At 37.9% G+C, this 16,718-nt stretch overlaps 1 protein-coding gene across 3 annotated transcripts in view; it reads left to right on the top strand.

The window, feature by feature from the left end:
* The window catches only part of PDGFC (platelet derived growth factor C), a 374,883-nt gene that overhangs the window by 313,744 nt on the left and 44,421 nt on the right, over window positions 1-16,718 (top strand). The window contains exon 7 of one of the 3 annotated variants that reach the window (XM_067035423.1): window positions 2,737-2,830. The exons of 1 other annotated variant lie outside the window; for it this stretch is intronic. In XM_067035423.1, the coding sequence (XP_066891524.1) occupies window positions 2,737-2,815 (79 nt within the window). In that variant the 3' untranslated portion in view covers window positions 2,816-2,830. Of the gene's footprint in view, window positions 1-2,733; window positions 2,831-16,718 lie in introns of those variants that run through there. One more of the 3 variants, XM_067035422.1, reaches the window with a different exon arrangement.

Genomic DNA, 16,718 nt, shown 5'->3' with positions numbered 1-16,718 from the left:
GTTTTGCTAGGTTGAATTATTTTCTCCCAAACGCATTTAAGAATAATAGCTTTGAAGCGGTTCTTCCATGTTTCTGAATTTACATATATATGTTATTTCAATAGCATTGTGACTTTATTTGCAGACTGTTAGACTCACATAGTCCTGGATGTCTAAAGCCATCTCCTAACTCAAACTAAAATTATGTTTTTATTATAATTGTATATTCTGACAGATGGGTAACTGGAATATTGTCTTATTCCCCTTTTCACGAGTCTTTAAATTAATAACTAACCAATGGTCAAATCTCTAAGATTATAAGCTTCATTTTCCATTTCATTTCTCCCTCAAGACTCAAACCCCACCCTGAGTTTCTGATGGGTTAAAAAGTCTTTCCTAACTCTTTTTGGATGTTTGTTATTAAAAATAAAACTTTTTATGTGTCCAAATATTGTCTGATCCTAGGTTCTCATTGCTGCATTTCATTTACCGTTGGAATATCCATCTCTTCTTTACTATTTATTTCCTGTCTCTCCTTGTGTATTTCTGGAAATGCAGGGTCCACCTGACCAGCTTCCTGCTGGCATTCTTGTTAGATTTCTCCTGTTTCGGAGGACTCGCTTACCCAGTCATCATATCTTATATCTATCTGTAGTGGATGGATGGGTAACATGTCAGAATTTTTGAAAACAACAGGAAGCAAAACAAATGCACAAAGTTTTCAATACAAAAATGGCAGAATACATAACTAGGTATCCTGGAAGAGGCACATTCAAGACCTGAAGAGATTCAAAGAGAGGTGTCATCTGGTTGGTGGTTTCAATGTCTATAATTTTATTTTTGATACTTCAGCGTTGGTGCGTAGTATAACATGTTTCTCATTTGGATTAAGTTAAAACTCAGTTGATGAATTTTGAATTCTAATGGGGAATGTAAACTCCACGTGTTGTCAGCTAATATTCTAAGGAGAAATCCCAAGTTCTGGTGACTATACATGCTCTGTCGTGGTCAACACATGAGGCTTTTCCCATCACACAGTGAATATCAGAAATGGTTCTAATTTGTGAGTTAGATGTTCTCTATTTACCACGGGAAATGTTAAAATGGCCTCTCTTGGTGAAAATAAGATATTCAAGATACACGTGTCAGCTTAGGTGTTTCCCAGACATGTTCTCCCTTTTGAGAACAGTGCATAAAAATCCAGCAAAGCTCATTGTTTTTATCTGTAAAACTGAGGGCCTAGCTCAATTGTATATAATCTTTTTGGTCTCAGAATCCATGTATACTCTTAAAATTGATTGAAAATCCCATAAGAACATATACTATGAAATAGAAAATAAGGAACTAAAGTTTTTATTAATTTAAAAATAGTGATAATGGGTTAAACATAAATATTTATGAAAAATAACTTTATTCTTAAAAACCAAAAATGGCAAGAGTGACATTACTTTACTTTTTTGAAAAGTTCTTTAGTGTCTGGATTATTAGAAGATGCCTGGTTCTCACATGTTCAGTTTGTTGAGATACATTGTTTTGGTTGGAGCACATGAAGAAAATCTGACATCAAACCTCATCTGATTTATGTAGCTGGAAAAAAAGTAACTTAAGTATCCTTTGCAAATAATTTTGGATTTTTTTGATATTATATCACAACATAACAAGTGGTAGTTTACTGAAGATTAGTTACAGTGGGAAATTTGAAACTATATCCATGATCATTTTGTATTCTGTTCCATTAAGATCAAAGGGACTGCTTATCCACACATGAGTCTGTAACATCACACATTGGCCATTATGAAATATAGGTGCACCAACTTATCCAGATCTTCCAAATGTTAATACACTTCATTTTAATAAACACACACATACATAGAATCATTAATATAACCACCAATCTCATGAGAAAAATTTAAAAGTATTGGGAGACTGCCAATATGGTGAAGAAGACAAAGTTCTAAACTTCTAAATTTTGCATGAAATTTTCCATTTTGCACACAGCACACTAATGAGACACTTTTTCAAGGGTCTCGGTGTAATAAAATTAGTACGTTTGATTGCTTTCTCAAGGCCATTTTAAGTGGGATTTGTCTACCCCGTGAATACACTGGCAGTGAAGAACACAGGACGCCCCAGGACAGTTTGGTACCTCTGCCTTTATTTGTGCAAAGACTCCGACAGTTTTACTCGCCATTGCTTTTGCGTCATCAGTGTAGATGCTGAAACCCTGATAAGAGACAAATAATAGCTAAGTGTTATTACAGGATCGTTTTGACCTTGCAGATTCCCTGAAAGAGACTTAGAGATCATACTAAGAACTGCTAGTCTAGCTAAATTAAAAAAAAAAAAAAAAGAAAATTTTGTATCCAACCGGTAACACAGTGGCTTCGGGTTGCCCTTTCCTGGAATTAAGGTAAATATAATCTTGCTTCTGGAATCTGGCTCTGGTGAAAGTGAAGCTTTCCTGCCTGGTGGCAGCCAGACCTCTAAGGGGACAGGACGCTGGGCCTTTCTGACCTTCCAGAACAGGAATATGAATGGCTGTTGACTCATAGGCTAAACATTGCTGGTGACCACAATTTCTAGCAAAAGCAGCCTAAGAGTTCTGCCTGACATACCTGGATAAAGTCGGTTTATAACGTTTGAGAAATCAAAAAACTCTTCTGAGAAAGAAGGTATTTGCCATCTGAGCTCTTCTGCATATAAGGTATGAGACCTTGGACAGGTTATAACAATGTCTCCATTTTTCATTGACAGCAGAGCCTACCACCCCAGTTGTCCAGAGGAAGGCAGGACCTACGGCAGGTGGGAAGGGCTCTGTTCAGTGCTTGGCCCGTGACAAGCCTGCACCAATGGCAGCCGCTACTCAACGCTGTTGTCCTCATCTCTACTCTTAAATGTAGTTGGAATGGAATTTGAATTGGCCCATGGTAGCTGTTGGATGGCATTAGAGTTACATAGGGGAAAGCAGCAGATGAATTTGAAGACGTAGAAAATAATTCAGCCTTCTAAGAATTTGTCCGTTTCTTCTAGGCTGTCCATTTGAAAAAGGAACCCTGCTATACTGTTGGTGGGAATGTAAGTTCATGCAGCCACTGTGGAGAACACTATGGCGGTTCCTCAAGAAAGTAAAAATAGAACTACCGCATATGACCCAGCAATCCCACTCCTGGGCGTATATCCAGAGAAAACCATCATTCTAAAGACACATGCACCTCTATGTTCATTGCAGCCCTATTTACAATAGCCAAGACATGGAAGCCACCTAAATGTCCCCTGACAGATGAATGATAAAGAAGGTGTGGTACATATTATACAATGGAATATTACTCAGCCATAAGAAAGAAAGAAATAATGCCATTTGCAGCAACATGGATGGACCTAGAGATGATCATACTAAGTGAAGTACACCAGACAGAGAAGGACAAACATATGGCAGTGCTTATGTGGAATCTAAGAAAAAGATACAGATGAACTTATTTATGAAACAGAAATAAACCCATAGACATAGAAAAAAAAGTATGGTTACCAAAGCGGAAATGTGGCCGGAGGGATAAATTAGGAGTTTGGGATGAACACTTACAAATTACTGTATATAAAATAGAGAACCAACAAGGACCTAGTATATAGTGCAGGGAAATATAGTCAGTGGTTTGTAATAACCTGTAAGGGAAAAGAATCTGAAAAAGAATATATAACTGAAACACTGTGCTGTACACCTGAAACTTACACAACACTGTAAATCAACTCTATCTCAATTTAAAAAGTACATGTATATAAGAGAAAAAAACTTTATGAATCAGGAAAAAAAAAACAACAAGAAAAGTAATTCAGTGAGGTTGGAACTTAGGAATGTCCAAACGAGAATAATAGAAGTATAGATGGAGATGTTGATGGAAGAGGACTTTGTATGTGAGGACAAGACTTAAGGATTTAATTGTGTAGGTAATTGGGGGAGCCACTAACGGCTTTCGAGTGATACGGTTCCAGCTCTGCTTTGTTAGGCTCATCTGGTAGCAGGATGCATATTGCATTTCACAGAGGCCCCTAGAGAGAGGCACAGCGCCTGGGCTCGTGGAATTTACCTTGCCATTTTTACCCAATTGTCTATCAGATTTCAATTTTCAAAACATAGTATGAGTCAAAGTTTTAAAAGAGTGAGCCTCAAATTCAGGAATGCTGCCACTGTAAAATGAATAATGTGGTTGGAATTTCAGAGTTAGTTTTGAGCCAAAAACAAATGGAAGGCAAACACTGCCAAATATTAATTACATTTTGTAGTTACATGAGCTTTGTTGGGTTTTACTTTATTATATTGGAAGAGGTTTACTATTTGGTCACACAATTATTTATTATGCCTGACAGATAAACAAGTTGGGAAGAAATTCCTTTTGTACCATTGTATCCATATAGTTATCTGATCTCTGAACCAAAAAGTTTGGACTTCATAAAAGTAGAATGATAAATTTGCTTTCCTTTGTCCCCATTTACTAATAGGAATTTCGTTAATGATTCCTAATCCCTTATTGTCTGGACGCTGAGAATACTAGTTGTAGTGAAATTCCAGTACATACCTATTGAGAGGTAGTAAAACCATGATGTAAAAAGAGCCATGTGCTTTTGGTCACTATTACTGCTGAGAAACCAAAGAACTAATCTGAAACTCTTCACTCACCGCTGCAATGCCCCTCACACCGTTTTTAGATAATGTCTCCCTTTCAGGAAGAGAGCAGTTGGAAAGGGTCACGTGACACATCCATTTATTTCTTAGTCACAGGAGAACAGACCACATAATTATGGCTACGTATTGACATTTAAATAAATTTGTGTTCCTCTTGCATGGCTGAAAACTCTGCTGTTTTCTAATTCAAATACGGCCAACGTGATGAGAGATCCGCGGAGTAGAAATTGTACCCCGAATGCGACGGAGCGATTAGGGTTGCGTTTCTGGTGCGGAGCAAAAATGTCCTCCTCGGGGGCTCCATGTGTCGCCATCACCCAGCTGTTGGAAGAATTTGCTGGATGAAAGCAAAAACCGAGGCAGAAAGAGAACAAAACAGGTGGTGTGTCGAGAGCAGTGTGTCAGTGTGATGTGTGCAGGTGTCTCTGTGGATCCGGGTCAGACTGACTCCCTCACAAGAGTCCTCCTTGGGCTGCGTTCAAAGCCTGCGGACACTAAATGCCAGCTGACAGCGTGAAAAGAGTCTTAAAAATAGAAGAAGAGGGAAAGGAGGCAGAGCAAGGCATCCAAAAGCTTCAGAAAGGATTAGATCCTGTAGACTATATGTATTTATATAGTAATCTGTATTAATATACACAATACTCATATCACTATTATTTTAGTGTCATATGAAAATTATGAAATACTGTATGTTTTATCATGTTCATAATTTGAAACACACACACACACACACACACACACACACACACACACACGCACACACACACCCGAAAACCTTTGAGACCTTCTACTGTCTTTTATTGTGGTCTCACACCAAACCAGTAGGGTGTGCTCATAACTCAACATTCTGCTGGTGTTCAGCCACCCTGGCCCTGTGGTGTTTTCAACACAGGTAAATACAAGCAGCACACATTTAAGAGGTGAAAATGCCCTGTTCACGCATGGCTCGTACAGTCACCTTCACGCCTCATGAAAATGACTCGCTAAGAGACACCTCCCCTCCTCTGGCTCCTCTGCTAAAGTGTGCACCAACCTCTTCCCCGGTTCTTTTCTTCACTTCTTCTGGGGAGCAATCCCTCAATCCAGGTCCCAGTCACCAAAGGTTCCTGTCTTCTGCCCTGAGTCTTCTTTGGGACATCGGGCATTCTTCAGCTTTGGATACAGGGATCTTTCTGGTAGATACGCGTTTCTGTGAAATGAGATAAGCCGAAGTATGCGGCTGAACCAGGGCCACACGCCCCCCCCCCCCCATGGTACCTGAAGCACGCTTAGAAGCCAGCCACTCATCTACTCCATGGCTTTCAGCTTTTTAGGAGATAACCTCATTTCTCTCGCTGCAAAGTGAAAACGCACCATTTGGCAAAATGGACTCCGAGGAGAACTGAGAGTTGAAAAGCGGGGACGAACGCGAACAGTTCCAGCTTGGATAAAAGTAGCCAGCAGAACATTGCATTGCCTCTCTCGGCGACTTTCCCTATCATTTGTGGAGGAGGAATACACTTAGTAGCCGTCCGCGGCTGTGCGTGTGAAAACTCAGCTGGAGCATCCTGACAAAATGGACAGTGCGAGCTCACCTGCCTCTAAGCACTGCTGGCGGGTGTCTGTGTGGACCCCTCCTGTTTAGCGTTACCTGGCACAGCTGAACAGGACTGGACCCAAACATCGCAAAGCACACACAAGTTTAGACTGACCGGCTGTGTGTTTACTCACATCGCTGTTCTAGGTCTAAGTTCATTCTTCTCCACTTGAGATAGGAAATACCCGGTATTCTAAGACACCCTAGAGTTCTCATCTGTGTATCTTTATTTGAAGCATGAATATGCCTTTTCATTTTTTATTATTATTTAAATTATTTTAAAAATTAATTTTTATTTTATAGTTGATTTACAATGCTGTGTTAGTTTCAGGTGCACAGCAAAGTGACTCAGTTATACATATACAGGTATCCATTCTTTTTCAGATTCTTTTCCCTTTTAGGTTATTACAGACTGTTGAGCAGAGTGCCCTGTGCTACACAGTAAGTCCTTGTGGATTATCCATTTTATATACAGTCGTGTGTGCATGTTAATCCCAAACTCCGAATGTATGCCTTTGAATATGCTCTTTTAAACTGAGGTAAAATGGGTGTATAACATTATACTAGTTTCAGGTATACAACATCATAATTTGATGTTTGTATTTACTGAAAAATGGTCACCACCAGGAGTCTAGTTACCATCCCTCATCACACAATTGACCCCCTTCACCATTTTTGCTCACCCCAATGCTCTTCCCCTCTGATAACCGCCAACCTGTTCTCTGTATTTGTAAGTTTTGTTTTGTTTCTTTGTGCATTTTTTAAAGATTCCACATATTAGCAATATCATACAGTATTCATCTTTCTCTGTCTGACTTACTTCACTTAATATGATAATCTCCAGGTCAATCCACACTGCAAATGTGGATGCAAATGGCATCATTTCATTCTTTTTAATGGCTGAGTAGTATTCCATTGTATATATGGACCACATCTTCTTTATCTATTCCTCTCTTGATGGACATTTAAGCTCTTTTCCATATCTTGTCTATTGTAAATAATGCTGCAAGGAACATAGGCCTTCATATATCTTTTCAAATTAGTGTTTTCATATTTTTTAGATAAATACCCAGCGGTGGAACACCTGGGTCATATGGTAGTTTTAACCATTTTGTTTAAGGAACCTCCACACTGTTCTCCATAGCGGCTGCTCCAATTTACATTCCCACCAGCAGTGCAGGAGGGTTTCCTTTTCTCCACACTTCTTATTTGTTGCTTTTTTGATGATAGCCATTCTGACAGGTGTGAGGTGATATTTCAGTGTGGTTTTGATTTCCATTTCCCTGGTGACGAGTGACGTCGAGCATCTTTTCACGTGCCTCTTCGCCGCCTGTATGTCTTCCATGGTAAAATGTTTACTCAGATCCTCTGCCCATTTTTTATTAACATGTTTTTTAATGTGGTAGAATCAAAAGTACACAAAACAGAAGTTACATAAAGTATGAGGCTTTATAATTAATAAGCTCTTTATTTAAAAACGAACTTACTAAGGAGTGGAGAGTGCAGCCGTGACCGCCAGGGACCCCATGCGAGCTCTTCCTTACACCCCGTCCTGCAGTCACTCAGGGCCACAGGACTGGCTCTGGCCCATAGATTGTTGGCAGAAATGACATGCGTCTGTTCTGGACTTCTCATGCCTGTCTTTCATTGTGACCAGTCTCAAAGGCTGCTAGTTCCAGATGTCATGAATACTAGATGTATGAGGGCCATGCAACATGTACCCGGCTCTCCTGAGTGAGAAATAAATCTTGTGTGTGCTAAACTTTGAGATTTTAAGGAGTTTTCTGTGTGTTGCAAGCACCAACAACACTGATTCAAATATGAGGATATCCGTTTTTTTATAAATTAAAAAGTTTAATTCAATTTTTACTTATTTTTGAATAAATAACACATTCCCAGAGTTCATAATTTAAAAGTTCAATGGCACAGTGTGAAAAATCTCTTTTTTTCTGAATCCTGGCCGTTCTCCAGCACACTCCCGCCCTGGGACAACCAATAATCAATAATTTCTCATTTATATTTCCAGAGATATTTCAACTATATATAAATGAATGTATATGTCGAATTCCCCTTCTGTATACAAATGGAAGCATACCATAATTATTCTTCATTTTGTTTTTAGCAACCTTTTATGTATTAGAGAAATTTACCTTTTGTCTGTGATGTGTTGATAATGCTTTTTCTTACTTTGTCGTTATCTTTTGACAAATGCTCTCATAATGAAAAAAAATTATTTTGCTTTAGTTCAATTTATGCAACAAGATTAGAAAGATCTCTTTGAGATTATATATATATATATATATTTTAAATTCTAACCTGTTTTCTCTTCTTTTATGATTTCTTTTCATACATTAAAATCATTGATATACCTGAGGTCAGGTTTGAAGAAAGGGTCCAACTTTAATCTCTTCCAGATAGCTACCTGGTTGTCTCGATTTTATTAAATACTTTGCTCACTGATTTGAAATGCAACTCTTATCATCTCTACTTTTCCAGATGTTCTGGAACAGTGTTTCCAGTGTTCTAGATGCACTGTTTATTCCATTGATCTCTCTCCCTGTTTGTGAGCCAGTACCATTTACCCTTCAGCTCATGCCAAGTTGGCTTCTGTACTTACTACTTCAGTGAAATTCCTCTGATCCAAAGATGCTCAGTGTAGCTGATGTTTAACACGCCGTGGAGGTCTGGCCATGGATGGCAGGTGAGAAGGATGGGGAAGGGTCTACAAAGGAAGAAAGCAGTGGTACCAGGAAGGGGAGAACTCTTAGAGTCATTGTACCTTCCATGGACTGTGGCCTGAGTTAATCAGTTTTTCTCCTTTTTTATAACTTGCGCTCTGAAAGCCAGGTACATAGAGCCCTGGGCAGGTGGCACATTGGTGGGTGTCTGCATCTTTTTTACACCTTTTTTCCCTTCCTGGCCTTCATTGTGAATAATCTGCTGAAAACTCAAATTCCCTTAAATTAAGAATGGGGAGATTCTGCTTACTCATTTGTTTTCTCCTAGAATAAGCCAGTTTTTTTACGAAATATTTGATCAAGAAAGATTTCAAGCAGATCTTAGTAATTATTTTTTTAGTTATCCAAAGTTCTTGGAGAATGACTGAGCAGGGTAAAAATATAGTCTCATTGTTTTTGATATGATTTATATCTTTTATCATTCAATCTCTTTGATATATAAGCATGAGAAAGTCTCTGAGAGTAATGAATAATTCTGAATAAGAGCATAAACAAGATAAAAAATATTTTCAAAATTTCACCTAACTTTTAAAAAGGAAACTCTGGGTACATTAAGTCTTCTTAATAATTTTCTGTCAGATTTAGAAACTTTTCATGGAATTGTAATGAAAAGCTTACATATAAAATTTGAAGTTTTTAAAAATGGAGTTATTCTGAATCAATTCTAAGTATAAATAGTTATCTTATTTTTCTTGTAAACAGCCACTAATCATCTGCCTCATATTTATCATTTGTCCTTGTTTTTGTCTGTGTGCTTTAATTTAACTGAAGTATTATTAATGAATAAAAGTTCACAGAATTTCTTTTTTCATCAACCTACCAAAGAGAATATTATAATTTCCAGCCCTGTTTTGTTCCTGCTAAAAAGCATATCAGTTACCTGTTGCCATGATTATGATGTATATCAAATCACCTCAAATTTCAGGAACTTAATATAATAATAAGGATTTACTTACCCACCAATCTATAATGAGAGAGTCTGGCTGGGCTTGGGGTCTATTCATCTGGTCTTGGGTGGAATTGTGCACAGGTCCAGCTAGGATGAGAGTGATACCAGGACCAAGCATCTCTCACCCTCCAGCAGGCCAGCCTGGCCATACTCTCATGGTGTCAAAGCAGGAATGAGAGCAAATCCAGTTGGGCAAATGTTTTCTCAAACCTCTGCTTGTGTCGCATGTCCCCAAATTTCCGTGGCCAAAGCAAATCACATGGCTGAGACTTGTGTTAAGGCAGGTGGGAGATACAGTGTTTCCTGCCAAAGAGCTTGAAAGCTGAGGGGGTGAGAACTGGGGCCATTTGTGCTGTCAACCCATCACAATGAAGAATAACAATGCATTACAGCAAAAGGTGCGAATTAATACTTAATTCATTGTAATTAATGACCAAACAGTACAACGGTGGGAAAGAGGAGGAAAGAAAGGCCAGTGGACTGGGAGTAGAGGGAGATTTTTTTCCTTTTAGATGGGGAGGAAGCAGAGAAGAGATAGAAAACTATGAGGGGATTGGATGGAGACAAAGAGCACCTGAATGGATGTTTCTAAAGACTTTTTATTACAGTCGCTTTAATATCATCCAAGAGGTAGTAGAAAGAAATTCCTCTTTAATCACCTTTGGATCCCTGACTGTAATCTGCATGTGTCCCAGCCCCATAGCTGCACCTGTGGACTCCTGGTGTGACTCTCAGACCCTCTAGCCTGGGTACCCGTAGCCAGGCTCCACTTGACTTGTTTAATGGATATGTTACTTTTTTTTAAGATTAAGCATTATAGTTTACTAATTAATTCTAACATGCAGATTATGCCCCTACAGCAGGGGCAATGTAGAATAGTGCCCCTCAGGTTAAAATTTCTTCTATTTCTTTAAAAAAATTTCAGATCTTCAGAAATTGCAAATTGAAGAATAAAAAGCATATGATCATCTCAATAGATGTAGAAAAAGCTTTGGACAAAACTCCACACCCATTTATGATAAAAAAAACTCTCCAGAAAGTGGGCATAGAGGGAAAATACTTCAACATAATAAAGGCCATATATGACAAACCTACAGCTAACGTCATACGCAATAGTGAAAGGCTGAAAGCATTTCCTCTAGGATCAGGAACAAGACAAGGATGTCCCCTCTTGCCACTTTTACTCAACATAGTGCTGGAAGTCCTTGCCTCAGCAAACAGAGAAGAAAAAGAAAGAAAAGTAATCCAAATTGGAAAAGAAGAAGTAAAACTGTCACTGCAGGTGACATAGCATATCTTAAATATGTTACCAGAAAAGTACTAGAGCTCATCAATGAATTTGGTAAAGATGCAGGATACAAAATACACAGAAATCTGTTGCATTTCTATACACTAACAATGAAAGATCCTAAAGAGAAATTAAAGAAATACTCCCATTTACCACTGCACCAAAAAGAATAAAATACCTAGGAATAAACCTACCTAAAGAGGCAAAAGACCTGTACTCCGAAAACTATAAGATGTTGATGAAAGAAATCAAAGATGACACAAACAGATGGAGAGATACACCATCTTCTTGGATTGGAAGAATCAATATCGTCAAAGTGACTATACTACCCAAAGCAATCTACAGATTCAATGCAATCGCTATCAAACTACCAATGGCATTTTTCACAAAAGTAGAATGGATACGTACTTAGAACTCCAGCGGCTGCGTCCTCTGGGAAGCTGAAAGGCTCCTTAAGTGTGCTGGTTGCAAGTATTGTCTTGCAGCTCCAAACCAATCCCCCTACATTTCGCTTTGTGACCCTCGGGCTGGGCTTCTGCAAGCCATAGCTGACCTTTGCCGCCTGAATCTCTGTTAGGTTCAGCCAATAGGGGGCGCTGACGGGGTTCTGGAGGAAGAGGGGAGAGCTCCTTCCTGAGGCTCTTCATCCCAGCGTGCAGCTGGAATAACTGTGGTTGGAGCCCTTCCAGTGTTTTCCCGTGTTCCAGGGGCCATCACCCAGCTGACATCTCTCCACTGGGGGCCCAGCTCTGCAGGACGATGTTTCTCTGAGCACTTTTAAATATTTTATTTAATTTAAAATTTTATTATATATTGGACTATAGTCGATTAACAATGTTGTGTTAGTTTCAAGTGTACAGCGAAGTGACTCAGTTATACATATACAAGTATCAGTTCTTTTCCCCTTGAGGTTATTACAGAGTATTGAGCAGAGTGCCCTGGGCTACACGGTGGGTCCTTGCTAGCTAGCTATTTTCTGTATGGCAGTGTGTACATGACAGTCCCAAGCTTCCAGTCTATCCCTCACCACCTTTCCTCTTGAGTCACCAGCGGGAGTAGGAAATTTTGTTTAAGGCTTGAGCTGATGAGTGACCTAAAGCAATGTAACTCACCTCGAGGGACCCTAGTTAAAGAGATTCTAAGGTTACCACCCCTTCTAATTGTCTTAATACGTATTTTTTTCTGTGCAACGCACTCCCTTACACACACACTTGAAACAATTTTAAGAATTTAATTTACAAGCCACTTCTCTTGTGCAAATTATTCTAGACAAGTGATCGAATAGATTCACTGAACCATCTGGTGACCAGTAAGAGGAGCTGTCTAATAGAAGGAAAATATAAAAGTGAAGTAACGAAGTGGAACAAAAAGCATTGTTTGGAGTAAATGAAGCTTGCCTATATAAGAGTGTATTGGAAATTAAAAATGAAATTAGAATTCTTATAATAGAAGACGAATTTGATGTACATTAAAGTCATTGACTCCTTAAAATTGCAAATAAGGCTTTTCTGATTCAAGGAGTTTCTAAAATTTTATGTTAAATTTGTAACTTTTTAGTTTGAATTTCCCTGGTTCACTGTGAATCTCTTCTTACTGGTTGTCTTCCATTTGTATAACCCTCTGAAGAATGTACTTATAATGGCAAGTGTTCTCAGTGATGTATCCGGGTAGAATGTGATCATGATTAAAATGGTTACTGCTAAATTTTAGTATTAATTTAAAACGGGAGTGATTTTTCTGGTGCTTGGGAGCCCCTCCCTCAGTCATTAACATCAATTTTAGTGAACAAAAGAGCTTATGGAAACAGAAGAGGCAAAATGCAGATTTGCTGGTCTTTCTGCAGTGGCGTGGGGACACAGGGGAAGGGATTGTGACTTCACCTTTTCTTTGACTTCTTAGTGATTCCCTGTTACCTATGTACCTGGAGACTCTAATAGCAGACACATTTTCATAAGTACAATAGCACGCTTCATACTGGCAAGGCTGTCATGCATCCTGGGAGCTCTCTGCTGTATTGTCATTAGAGAGTTGCCATAGAGATTTCAATAAAAACTAAGGTGTAGGACTTCCCTGGTGGCGCAGTGGTTGAGAGTCTGCCTGCCGATGCAGGGGACACAAGTTCGTGCCCCGGTCCGGGAAGATCCCACATGCCGCGGAGCGGCTGGGCCCGTGAGCCGTGGCCGCTGAGCCTGCGCGTCCGGAGCCTGTGCTCCGCAACGGGAGAGGCCACAACAGTAAGAGACCCGCGTACCAAAAAAAAAAAAAAAAAAAAAAAAAAAGGTGTAGACAACACATTCACTTACAAACAATTGAAAAATACTAGAAAAAGATCCCCTAATATAATATATAATATAATATAAACAAAAGATTTTGAGGACCCCTCCCAGACCATTGCTTATTCTATTATTTCTAATCTCAGGAAAAATAATTTTCAAAATTAAAAGTAAATTCATAATCATACCATGTCATGGTTTGATTAACTAATTTAAGGACTCAATGTGTGTGGGCCTGTTTCTGTTTTGTAAATTAGTTCATCTGTATCTTTTTTAAAATTTTCTTTTTCTTTCTTTCTTTCTTTCCTTCTTTCTCCTTTCTTTCTTTCTTTTTTCTTCCTTCCTTCCTTCCTTTCTTCCTTTCTTTCCTTCTTTCTTTATTTTCTTATTAGTTATCCATTTTATACATATCAGTGTATACATGTCAATCCCAATCTCCCAGTTCATCCCACCACCCCCTTTCCCCACTTGGTGTCCTACGTTTGTTCTGTGCTTCTGTATCTCTATTTCTGCCTTGCAAACTGGTTCATCTGTACCATTTTTCTAGGTTCTACATATATGCGTTAATGTATGATATTTGTTTTTCTCTTTCTGACTTACTTCACTCTGTATAACAGTCTTTAGGTCCATCCATGTCTCTACAAATGACCCAATTTTGTCCCTTTATATGGCTGAGTAATATCCTATTGTATATATGTACCACATCTTCTTTATTTATTCCTCTGTCAGTGGGCATTTAAATTGCTTCCATGACCTGGCTATTGTGAATAGTGCTGCAATGAACATTGAGGTGTGTGTGTCTTTTTGAATTATGGTTTTCTTTGGGTATATGCCCAGTAGTGGGATTGCTGGGTCATATGGTAATTTTATGTTTAGTTTTTTAAGAAACCTCCATACTGTTCTACACAGTGGCTGTATCAGTTTCTATACCCACCAGCAGTGCAAGAGAGTTCCCTTTTCTCCATATCCTCTCCGGCATTTATTGTCTGTAGATTTTTTGATGATGGCCATTCTGACCGGTGTGAGGTGATACCTCATTGTAGTTTTGATTTGCATTTCTCTAATAATTAGTGATGTTGAGCAGCTTCTCATGTACCTCTTGGCCATCTGTATGTCTTCTTTTCAGAAATGTCTATTTAGGTCTTCCATGCATTTTTTGCTTGGGTTGTTTGTTTTTTTGATATAGAGCTGCATGAGCTGTTTGTATATTTTGGAGACTAATCCTTTGTCCATTGATTTGTTGGCAAATATTTTCTCCCATTCTGAGGGTTGTCTTTTCGTCTTGTTTATGGTTTCCTTTGCTGTGTAAAAGCTTTTAAGTTTCATTAGGTCCCATTTGTTTATTTTTGTTTTTATTTCTATTACTCTAGGAGGTGGGTCAAAAAAGAGCTTGCTGTGATTTATGTCAAAGAGTGTTCTTCCTATGTTTTCTTCTAAGAGTTTTATAGTGTCCTGCCTTACATTTGGGTCTTTAATCCATTGTGTGTGTGTATGGTGTTAAGGACTGTTGTAATTTCATTCTTTTACATGTAGCTGTCCAGTTTTCCCAGCACCACTTATTGAAGAGACTGTCTCTTCTCCATTGTATATTCCTGCCTCCTTTGTCAGAGATTAGTTGACCGCAGCTGAGTGGCTTTATCTCTGGGCTTTTATTAGAGAGGTAATTTCCTTCTATTCCTAGTTTGTTAAGTGTTTTTATCATGAAAGGTGTTGAATTTTGTCAAATGCTTTTTCTGTTCTATTGAGATGATCATGTGATTTTTATCTTTTTTTTTCTGGTAATGTGGTGCATCACATTGATTTTCAGATATAGAACCATTTTTTGTATCCCCACAATAAATCCCAATTGGTCTTGGTGTCTGATACTTTTAATGTACTGTTGAATTCATATTACTATTATTTTGTTGAGGATTTTTGCATCTATATTCATCAGTAATACTTCCCATTAGTTTTATTTTTTTTTCTTGTAGTGTCCTTCACTTGCTTTGATATTAGGGCACATGTGGCCTTTTAAAGTGAGTTTGGAAATGATCTCCTCTTCAATATTTTGGAAGAGTTTTAGAAGGATTGGCATTAAATCTTTAAATGTTTAGTAGAATTTTCCAGTGAATCCAACTGGTCTGGAGCTTTTTTGTTTTGGGGAGGTTTTTGATAACTGGTTCAATCACCATGCTAGTTATAGGTCTATTCATATTTTCTTTTTCGTCATGATTCAGTCTTGGTAGGTTGCTATATTTTTAGGAATTTATATTTCTTCTAGGTGAAACATTTTGTGACATGCAATCTTTTTTATTTCTGTGGAGTAAGTTATCATCTCTTCTTTCATTTCTCATCTTGTTTGAGTCTTCTCTCTCTTTTCTTTAGTCTAGCTAAAAGTTTGACAATCTTGTGATGTTATCAAAAAACTAACTCAATTTTGATATTTTCTTTTTTTATTCTTGATTTTATTTACTTCTGCTCTTAATGTTTATTATATTCTTTATTCTGCTAACTTTTTCCTTATTTGTTCTTCTTTAAAACTAGGTTGTTCTTTGTTTTTGAGATAATTCTTTTTTAATGTACATGTTCATCAGTATAAACTTCCCTCTTAATATTGTTTTGCTGTATCCCATAAATTTTGGTATGTTATTTTTTCTTTTTTCGTTGTCTCAACTTATTTTCCAATTTACTGGATGATTTATTCTTTGATCCATTTGTTGTTCAACAGTTGTGTTGTTTAATTTCCACCATTTGTTAATTTTCCAGTTTTCCTTCTGTTGATTTCTACTTTTATTCCATTGTGGTCAGAAAAGATCCTTTGTATGATTTAAACATTCTTAAATTTGTTAAGACTTGTTTTCTGACTGATGTGTGATCTATCCTGGAGATACTTCTTCACATGCTTGAGAAGAAAGTATCTTCTGCTGCTGTTGGGGATGTTCTGTATATATCTATTAAATGCGTATGATCTATAGTGTCATTCAAGTTCCTGTTCCCTTATTGATCATCTGTCTGGATTTTTTATCCACTATTGAAAGTGAAATATTGAAATTTCCTTCGCTTATTGTTTTACCGTCTATTTCTCCTTTCAGTTATGTCAATGTTTGCTTCATATATTGGTACTTTGATGTTGGCTGAATATATATTTATAAATGATAGCTCTTCCTGCTGAATCTACCATTTTATAATTATATAATTATCATCTTTATCTCTTGTGACAGTTTTTGGCTTAACATCTATTTGGTCTGATATGATTAT

Source organism: Kogia breviceps, chromosome 6 (genome assembly GCF_026419965.1).
Source record: "Kogia breviceps isolate mKogBre1 chromosome 6, mKogBre1 haplotype 1, whole genome shotgun sequence".
Classification (NCBI taxonomy): Eukaryota; Metazoa; Chordata; class Mammalia; order Artiodactyla; family Physeteridae; genus Kogia; species Kogia breviceps.
Note: the sequence above shows the minus strand (reverse complement) of the source record. Positions and strands in the feature narration are given on the sequence as shown.